We start from the raw sequence: 9,657 nt of genomic DNA, 5'->3' as shown, positions 1-9,657 counted from the left end.
ATTTGGAAAATTCGCTACCCTCATCGCTCTGACGAATTTGACAGTTTATTCAAAATTCGAATTTTGAACAAAACCCTAATAATTTTTTCTGAGTTTTTTCCCAAAAATATTTTTCCGAACAGAACAAGCGAAACTTTATAATCAATTATTTGGATAATTCGCCAATTTCGTCGCTGTGAATAATTTAGTTATATTTAATTCCGGCTTCTGCAGTGGCTGTGGCAAACAGAGCATTTGAATAAAAAAAAATTAAACATTGATTTTACATATTCTGATTTATTTTCCTGACTGCGTGTACTTGTTATGATATTCCTACCTTTCCTGGGTTTCAGTCAAAGTGTGAAGTAAAAATGTTTGAAACATCGTTTATTTCATTACGTTTCGGCGAGACAACAGCTCCATCATCAGATTTAAAATTTTACACAAACTACAAACACATTGATTTTACAAGAAAACTGGGCGTATTTATAGTTTGGTCTTCTTTTCCTTCATTTGGTATTTTTCTCAAATACCCGGATTGCCATTCAATATGGGACGAAATCCAAACAAAGTTACCTTGTTTTTTTTTTCTCGAAAAATTTAGTATTCCAAAAAAAGGACCAGAGCATACGCATACAGCAAAGGCATACAATCAACTATTTGGAAAACTCATTGAAAACCGCATCGGTCTGAAGAATTTTAGAGTTTCTCCAAAATTTCCTGCTTTTCTTGTTTAAGACCAAAAACCAGAAAAACCGCATTTTAAGCAATCGTTTCTACAGTAAAGGTAACTCAGGGAATTTTTAGGTGTTGGAGCAGTGCTGCGCAAATGGTTTGATACTCAGTAACCCACCATACTAAGAAGATTTTTACATTCTAAGTTTTACCTCTGATTACTGAATTCTTATTATTTCGGTTTCGACTTTATTTACAAAAAATTGCAAATTGGGGCATTTCCTCATTAACTTGAGTGTCTGGGGAAAGGCGAAGACTAGGAGAACCTGGCGGTTTTTTGTGGCTATTTGATGCACTGAAGTAAATGCACATTTAGAAATGATGATGTTGCCATAAGATGAACGGAAAAATTGTCGTAGGTTATTCCTCCTCTTCACAAATCGGCGCCTATTCCAATAGATCGTACCGAACCGTCTATGAATAGAAGCCATTGATACGCAAGCGTTTACGTTTTCATTTTATAAGCGGCCGCTATTTCGTATAGTTCAGCCAGGCTACCCAAATCTATATAATTGAATATAAGTTCTGTTCGGTGAATATAAGCAACACTCGCGCAACGGTCGTACCAAAGTAGAAGCGAATAGGCCCGCGCCGACACGTTTTTGTGCCAAAAACAGCTGATCCCCACGTGGGAACCAGCAAGTTCTCAGGTTGGGTTCCAATGTTTCGTTCCTTCTAGGCGAATCGCTGATCTGAACCATGGCCGATCTGGAAGCCCTCAATGGGATCAGCGACATCAATCAAACCACGCGCTTTCTAGAGAACTCGCCTCAAAAGGACACAGTTATTGGACAATCGAGAGGCGACGCTGAGGATGACCACCCTCCGGCAGATGGTGGGACCCGGGCCTGGCTGGTCATGTTGGGCTCATTTTTCTGCAATGGGATTCTCTTTGGGGTCATCAATTCCTACGGAGTGCTGTATAATGACTTCAATAAGGCCCTAGTGGCTGATGGGGTGACCCATGCGTCTGGAAAGGCTGGTAAGTAGAGTTTAGTGTCTTGATTTTAGCATTTGTGCGTGTAAAGCTGGTTCAAGAGTTTCCACTTCTTTGATATTTGGGTTTTTAGCGGATTCTTCATCGTAAAACTCCCAGAAAGCAACCGGTTTCTTCACTGATAACTTTCCTAGAGTGGTTCTAGAGTCGATATCTTCTAGCACAGCGGGAGTATTTTCCTCAATTAGAAATTTTTTTTCTGTTCTTGGCTGATGTTGCTCAATGAAATTTCTGAGAGAAATTTGAATTTTTTTACCGGTTTTTCATTGATTTCGGTTTGAAGTCATCATTTTCGTGATCGACGCTAAATGAACGTTTTTAAAGCATTTCGATGGATCTTCTTGCGTTTGCTCTACGAAAATTGAATTTTTTTCCCATTTTTCTTCGTCCATTTGTTTCTTCAACTTGTTCAAATACATGTTGCTTCTTACACATCAAAAGCGCCAGTAAATTTTTCAAAAATTAATCGAATAAAAAAATTATCGAAACTACTGTTTCTAACATACTTAACACTTTTTTGTAACAACATTGAACAGTTGTTTCTGATCGGTTTTGATGTCGCTGAAGGAAATTGCTTAGCGGAATTTGAATGTTTTTCTCTGGTTTTTTCAACTTCTTCTTGTTTTGAAGTCTTAGCATTTCACTTTCTTCGCCATTTTTTTTTTGATCAATAAGAATGAACGTTTTAAAAGCATTTCGATTAATATTCTGGAGTTCGCTCTACAAACATTGATTTTCCGTGGCATTTTTCTTCCTCGATTTTTCAAAGTTTTCTTTACTTTGAAGAGTTGAATAGACTTAGATAAAGTGCCTTTGCCCTAGATATTATCCATATTTAAGAAAGTGAAATGCAGTTTTTTATACGAAACAATTATTTTTCGTCATTATTTTCGCGATCAATTAGAAAGAACATTTTTGAAGCATTTTAGATTAATTTTCTTGCGTTTGGAGTTTTTCTCCGTCAATTTTTACATAATTTTCTTCACTTTAAAGAGTTGAAAAGACTTAGATAAAGTGTCCTTGCCTAGCCAATTTAAGAAAGTAAAATGGACTTTTGTACCACACAGTTTATATAAATCACAAGTGTTTATTGTACTTTCTGTTAAATCTATTGTTTTGAGCATAATTGTGCTTCTTTGTGTCAGAATTGGGACCTTAAACAAAATACTGTCTGTGGAAAATATCAAATTTGACCTAAATATGCTATTTGCGTAGAATTGACCTACTTACATGTGAATATTGGGTTAGTTTACTAGTTCGTTAGCATTTTTCTATAGGATTCTATAAATATTTACCAAATTGCATAAAACGCTAATGAGTAACGAGGTTCTTGGCCTGTAGCTATGTTATTTTGTGGCGATTTTTCCAGCTTTCATCGGCATTTGCACAGATTAGTAGACGATTATCAGCAATTGAATTTGACTTTTTCAAACTACCACCGCAAATTGGGAATTGAAAAAGACAGCTCCTGAAAAGTCCCAATGACTGCATGAGTTTGCACATTCAAAGGCGTATAAATTGAGCTCAGAAATCGCCCATTGAAAGTGAAGCTTAGTCAATGTAATTTTCAACCAATTGGGGCTGAAAGTCAGGGGGAAATGCTTAGAACTCCTTGAATGGTCTACATGCGGAGATCTGAGCAACTGCTGGCGAACCGTCGAAGAGAATACCCAATATTTACCCAAAAAACACCGAGTTTTTCAAGCAAAATCATCAAGAAAACAGCTGAGACTCAAAATGATTTCAAATACATGTTCAAAACGCCGGCTTTGCTAATTCTTGCCGGGTTATTTTGCGTCAATCGTCATATTCGCTGATCATTAAGACATTTAACTCCAATTAGTCTTAATTATTTAATGAACAACGACTAACTGAATTAGTGCGGCCTCTTTGCAGGCTAGGAAATCAATCTTGTTAATCGAGCAGGCTTTATTAGCAGGAATACTTTCAGTTTATTGAACTTATCTAATGATAAATGCTTGATTGAGAAGCAACTCACATGGTAGATAAGTAGTAAAAATACTATTATTTATCCATCAAAGCTGATCTTTGAAATATTTTTAGTTCGAGTAGTGTGTGTTTGTGTGTGTGTGTGTTGGCAACATTTCAGATTGTCTGATTGTTCCTGTTCAAATGAGGGTTATAGGTCACGATATCTTTGCCATTATTCATTTGTCTGCCATGTAATGGATAGTCAAACTACGGAGAAATAAATGTTTTGCCAGCTTATCAATCGTCTCTTATGTTGTCGAACAAAGCATTATCAATTTGGAAGTGGAATTAATCAATAAAGCCTTAGCTTATCTAAAGTGTTTGATGTTAATGGAAAATGATGACGCGATTAATGGCAGTAAATCGAGAAAAAATGTAATTTTTTAATAGAAATCCAACAACAATTGAAAATTATGCTTGGCAAATTGCCAGAAGAGCCGCAAGGAAATTTGATTGCATTGGAATGACTTGTATTCATTTAATTTATTATTTACTATGGCGTCTAGTTCATAGCCAATGTTATTCAGCTCGTGGAAGTATTTTAAGAATCGTAAATACTAATAATAAACAGCAATTCGTATCAAGTTCAATGTTGAGTATTTAAAAAAAAATCGGCAATGACTATTGCATGTTAAAGCGGATAAATAAGATGTTTCTAAGCAAGTGAATTGAACATTCATTCGTCTAAAAACCTCAAGGTCCTGAGTTGTTCTCTTTAGCATGCAACCAAGATGACACGCTTCAATTGAACTTAACGGCGGCCAAAAACACAGTTTTCTGCTCTGAAATTTGCAGCTCATGCCTAAAATTAGGTATCTACGTCAGATTTGGAGAGCTTTACTTACGAACCCCTAAAATATTAAACTAACTGTATTTTTAAGTCTTCCTGAAATACACGAAAATGCAAAATACCGAGACGATGTCTTCGGGCACGGCACTGGTGAACGCACCACATGCAATTTATCAGTGACGACTGACGAATGTTTTTTACGGGTTTTCTAGTGTTTCCAACAATCGACGGTTTTCTTACGTAACATTTCAATTTACAGGTTGTTTAATGTTGAAATTGTGCCGAGCCCTTTGGGCACGACACTGATAGAGGAACAACAAACTGTAAATTGTTCCATTCCAACCAGATTTCAGTTTCTAATTGGTTAAATAAACCCTTTAAAAACGATGTTGAAAGTCGAAGTTGTGCTAAATTTTTTTGACAGGGCGCGAAACTGTAGTAGGCGCGAGAAAAACGATCAAAACTGACCGATTATTTAGTTTGCATCTCCCAATCAGTGGCGTGTCCGAAGGCCTCGGCACAAATTTTGGAACCAACAGTTTTTAGCTTAAAATTCACGAAATGAACACTTTAAACCTTTGTTGGATCTCGAAGTTGTGCTGTATTCTTCTGGCTCAGTGCGGCACTGGTTTGGACGCGAAAAAACACGGTAGAAACTTGCCGATTTTCTGTTTGTGTCTTCCCACCAGTGTCGTACCCGAAGGGCTCGGCACAACTTTGTAACCAACAGTTTTTAGCTTAAAATTCACGAAATGGACACTTTAAACCTTTGTTGGATCTCGAAGTTGTGCTGACTCCTTCTGGCTCAGTGCGGCACTGGTTTGGACGCGAAAAAACACGGTCGAAACTTGCCGATTTTCTGTTTGTGTCTTCCCACCAGTGTCGTACCCGAAGGGCTCGGCACAACTTTGTAACCAACAGTTTTTAGCTTAAAATTCACGAAATTGACACTTTAAACCTTTGTTGGATCTCGAAGTTGTGCTGACTCCTTCTGGCTCAGTGCGACACTGGTTTGGACGCGAAAAAACACGGTCGAAACTTGCCGATGTTCTGTTTGTGTCTTCCCACCAGTGTCGTGCCCGAAGGGCTCGGCACAACTTTGGAACCAACAGATTTTCGGCCGAAACTTGCCGAAAACAACAGCTTTTGAGTCATAGAAAATAATCACTTTAAACTATGTTTGATGTTCCGAGTCCTCCTTGTACGACCCTGGCTAGGAGGCAAAGATTTTGATAGTTTAATTTACATAAGTGTTTTGTTGCGCCAAGCCAGCGTCGTGCCCAAATTTCACAGCTCACAGTGCGTAGGTTTACTTTACAAATACGCAGTTGCGCTGAGCCCTTCGAGCATGAGCCTTGCATCGGAACGGCAAACTGGAAATCAGTTATTGAACGCCGGTTTAGTTGCCTTCCAACCAATTTTGCATTCAAAGTGCTCAACAAAACTTCATTTTTCGCTAGCTAAAAATAGCGCTTAGCGAGGAACGTGTGCCCTTTGGGCACGACACTTTTTGAGTTGTTGCCGCTCTCTGACTTAATGAGTTATGACTCTTCGGTTACGAGACCCGTAACTTCAATTCTAATATCTAATAAAAATATCATCCGCATTTTTATGAGTGCATTGTGTTGGCGCACAAAACAATTTGCGCCAACTCCTAAAAATTCACTGAGTTACCCAGGCCTAAAAAAAACCGCAAACTGAAACTTGAGTGTTAATAAGTTCAGTTCAAGTCCACTAAGTTTTCCTTAAGCAGTTTGGCTGTAAAAATGTCTTCAACATAAAACGTCTCCAAATCGAGTTTTAATTCAAAAGAAGAAACGGCATTATCTGTTTCTACCACATCTAAAGAAAGCAATTTGTTGCAGCATTGGCAGGTTCCCTGGCCATGGGCATGACTTTCTTCATCTCCCCAGTGTCCGGCATTCTCACCGACTACATCGGCATCAGAAAAACCACATTCTTCGGAGGCCTGATCGCGTCCTGCGGAATGTTGCTGTCCTCCTTCTGCACGCACGATGTCACCCTCTTCTGTATCACCTTCGGGGTGATGTATGGACTGGGCGGCGCCCTCGCCTACACCCCGTCGCTGGCAGTGTTGGGACACTATTTCAAACAATATCTGGGCATAGTGAATGGAATAGTGACGGCTGGTAGTTCAGTGTTCACCATCACTATGCCTTATGTGCTGGACGCATTGCTGAAGAACTTTGGCCTCGTTTGGACCTTGAGGTCGTTGTCGGCGTTCGCCAGCTTGATCATGCTGGTGGCGATTCTGTTTAAACCAGTGAACAAATCCATTTCGATCAAAAAAGTGTCGGTGAAAGATGTGTTTAACATGTCGGTGATTACAAATGTGCGATACTTGATTTGGACCGCTGTGATTGGCTTGTGTTTGTTCGGGTACTTCGTACCGTACGTTTACATGATCAGCTTTGTGGAAACGAACTTTTCGGGTTACGTGGATAAGAATTTGCCGGTTTTGTGCATTGGCGTCACTTCGGGGGTTAGTCGGCTGGTGTTTGGGTATCTGATTGATCGCACCAATGTGAACAAGATCCTTCTCCAGCAGCTCGCATTTTTCACCCTGGGAATCCTGACGATCCTGTTGGCGTTTTCCGTTTACGCATTCCCGCTTCTACTGTTCATTTGTCTGGGGATGGGAATAACCGATGGCTGCTTTATCACCCTTCTAGGGCCGATCGCTTTCGAACTGTGCGGAAGAGACGGCGGCGCTCAAGCTATAGGGTTTCTACTCGGCGTCTGCAGCCTTCCGCTCACTTTAGGGCCGTATTTCGCCGGATTGATCTACGACTCCCAGAAAAGCTACACGCTGCCGTTTATACTGGCAGGAATCAACCCCACTTTGGCTTCGTTTGGCCTGCTGGCCATCAAGTGTGTTCGGCAGCAGCAGTCGAAGAATGCAGACGTTCAACATCCACTGAACCCCGACCTGAGCCATCGGAAGACAGGTATGTTGATTTTGAAGCAGCAAATGTCTAAGAGTCTGATTTGTGAGAATCTTGGCTTTCATTTGAGCAATGAAAGCAGGGGAAACGATATGAGGTGCTATAGTTATTCGATTCTTTGACTCAGTGGATTGGTGGTCAGCATGGTTGTTTCATTGATCGGTAGAAGGATAGTATTTTAAGCGCACTTCGATGTAGTGTTAACTAAAAAACTACATTTTTTTGAGAAAGAATTGCGCTAGAACGTGTGAGCAAGTCTTGGGAGTGTTAAGTTTCGCTTTCTGTGAGGAAGTTCAAGCAGAAATGGGTGTGAAATGGAAATTGGGAACTAATAGTTCTACTCGAAAAGCCAAAAACACGCAAAGTATTCTAGATTCATTGGAAACTCCAAAACCAGGCAAATATTAGCTAACTTTCTAAAGAAAGCGATGATTCTTTAGCTTTTTAGTTCGTTTTGAGCAACTTTTAAAGCGAAAAAGAAAAAGCCCAGAATTCAAAGACCTTTTTACAAATATTTAAGATACTTTTTGAGACGCAGTTACATCCTTTTTTGGAAGCATTAAAGTAACCTTTTGGAGAATCAGCTAAGATCCGATAGAAAATTTTTGGATGAAAACTGCGCGTCTTGAAATTGCGCCCGGAGCGAAAAAATTAAACAAATATTAGATAACTTCCATGTAAAAACGACGACTTAACCGAAAAAAACGCCCAGAACTCCAATATTTTGTACAAAAATGTAGGATACAACTTCAGATAACAGCTCATAATTCTTTGAAGGTGTTAAGCTGACTCTTAGAAGGGAACACTGAGTTTCAGTCAAAAAATCTCGATCAGAACAGCTCATTCTTAAATAGGCGTCCGAGTAGGAGACACTTCAGTTCACAAAATTCAGTTTTTTTATTGTAGATTCGTTTGTAACCCCAAAAACAAGCAAATATTAGCTAACTTTCTTAAGAAAGCAATGATTTGTTAGCTTTTTAGTCTGTTTTGAGCAACTTTTAAAGCGAAAAAGTGCCCAGAATGCCAAAGACCTTTTTACAAATATTTACAGTTACATCATTTTTTGGAAGCATTAAAGTAACCCTTTGGAGGATCAGCTAAGAGATCCGATAGAAAATTTTTGATAAAAACTGCGCATCTGAAATTGCGCCTCGAACTAAAAAAATAAACAAATATTAGATAACTTCCATGTGAAAATGACGACTTTATTAAAAAAAAAACGCCCAGAACCCGAATATTTTGTACAAAAATTTAGGATATAACTTCAGATAAAAGCTCATAATTCTTTGACGTGACGTCCGAGTACGAGACACATAAACTTCAGTCTTTTATTGTAGATTCGTTTGTAACGCCAAAAACAAGCAAATATTGGAAAACTTCCCTATGAAATATACGAGATTCGTTTGCTTTTTAGTCCTTTTTGAGCTGACAAATAGTCGAAAAATCGAAGGTGTTCCGCAAATATTTAAAATGTTTCAAATGAGGCCCAAGCAGGAACATTGAACATGATGTTTAATCGATTTATTCCAGATTTGTTAAAATGTTTTCAAGAAAAAATAATTTCAGCTGATGATAGAAATCTTTCGAAAAATCGAGTTTAAACCACCCAAATATTGGACTCTGAATCAACCAAAGATTAAGTTATACAGAAAAACTGGGAAGATCTGGGCCTTTGAAAACAGGCGCCCGAGCAACAAAACATTTAGAAAAAATAAAACATTTTTATTCCAAAAGGAGAAAGAAACTTAGAAAACGATGGTTTTTTGAAGTTGGGCTGAATTGTTCGGAAAAGGTAATTTAAGGTTGACTGGTGAAACTGTCCCAATTTGCAAAAATGTTCCTCAAAATTCGGCACAAAATCGCTCACAATGGATTTTATCGAAAAATTAGAAGCGAATGCGTTCAGACCCAGATAGCACACAAATATTACAGTAATATTTTTTTGCAATATTTAATATAGGTTGAAGCAACAGATTCTTGAATATTATAACAATATTTCTTATAAATATTTCTTTGACATTTAAATCAGATATTTAAGAAATATTATTTAAAAATACATATTTTACATTTAAATCAGAAATTTACGAAATATTTTTATTGCAATATTTAATATAGGTTGACGCGACAGATTCTTATATATTATAAAAATATTTCTTGTAAATATTTATTTGACATTTAAATCAAATATTTATTGTTTG

At 38.1% G+C, this 9,657-nt stretch overlaps 1 protein-coding gene across 3 annotated transcripts in view; it reads left to right on the top strand.

The window, feature by feature from the left end:
* Positions 1-1,154: 1,154 nt before the first annotated feature.
* The window catches only part of LOC109540698 (monocarboxylate transporter 10), a 12,714-nt gene continuing 4,211 nt past the window's right edge, over positions 1,155-9,657 (top strand). The window contains exons 1-3 of one of the 3 annotated variants that reach the window (XM_019909146.2): positions 1,156-1,696; positions 6,359-7,462; positions 9,026-9,437. In XM_019909146.2, the coding sequence (XP_019764705.2) occupies positions 1,414-1,696; positions 6,359-7,462; positions 9,026-9,060 (1,422 nt within the window). In that variant the 5' untranslated portion in view covers positions 1,156-1,413 and the 3' untranslated portion in view covers positions 9,061-9,437. Of the gene's footprint in view, positions 1,697-6,358; positions 7,463-9,025; positions 9,438-9,657 lie in introns of those variants that run through there. The other 2 variants (XM_019909145.2, XM_019909144.2) reach the window with 2 other exon arrangements.

Source organism: Dendroctonus ponderosae, unplaced genomic scaffold, assembly GCF_020466585.1.
Source record: "Dendroctonus ponderosae isolate FM_Combo_2020 unplaced genomic scaffold, Dpon_F_20191213v2 Dpon_F_20191213_1, whole genome shotgun sequence".
Classification (NCBI taxonomy): domain Eukaryota; kingdom Metazoa; phylum Arthropoda; class Insecta; order Coleoptera; family Curculionidae; genus Dendroctonus; species Dendroctonus ponderosae.
The sequence above is the reverse complement of the archived record's forward strand: the minus strand, read 5'-3'. Positions and strand labels throughout refer to the sequence as shown.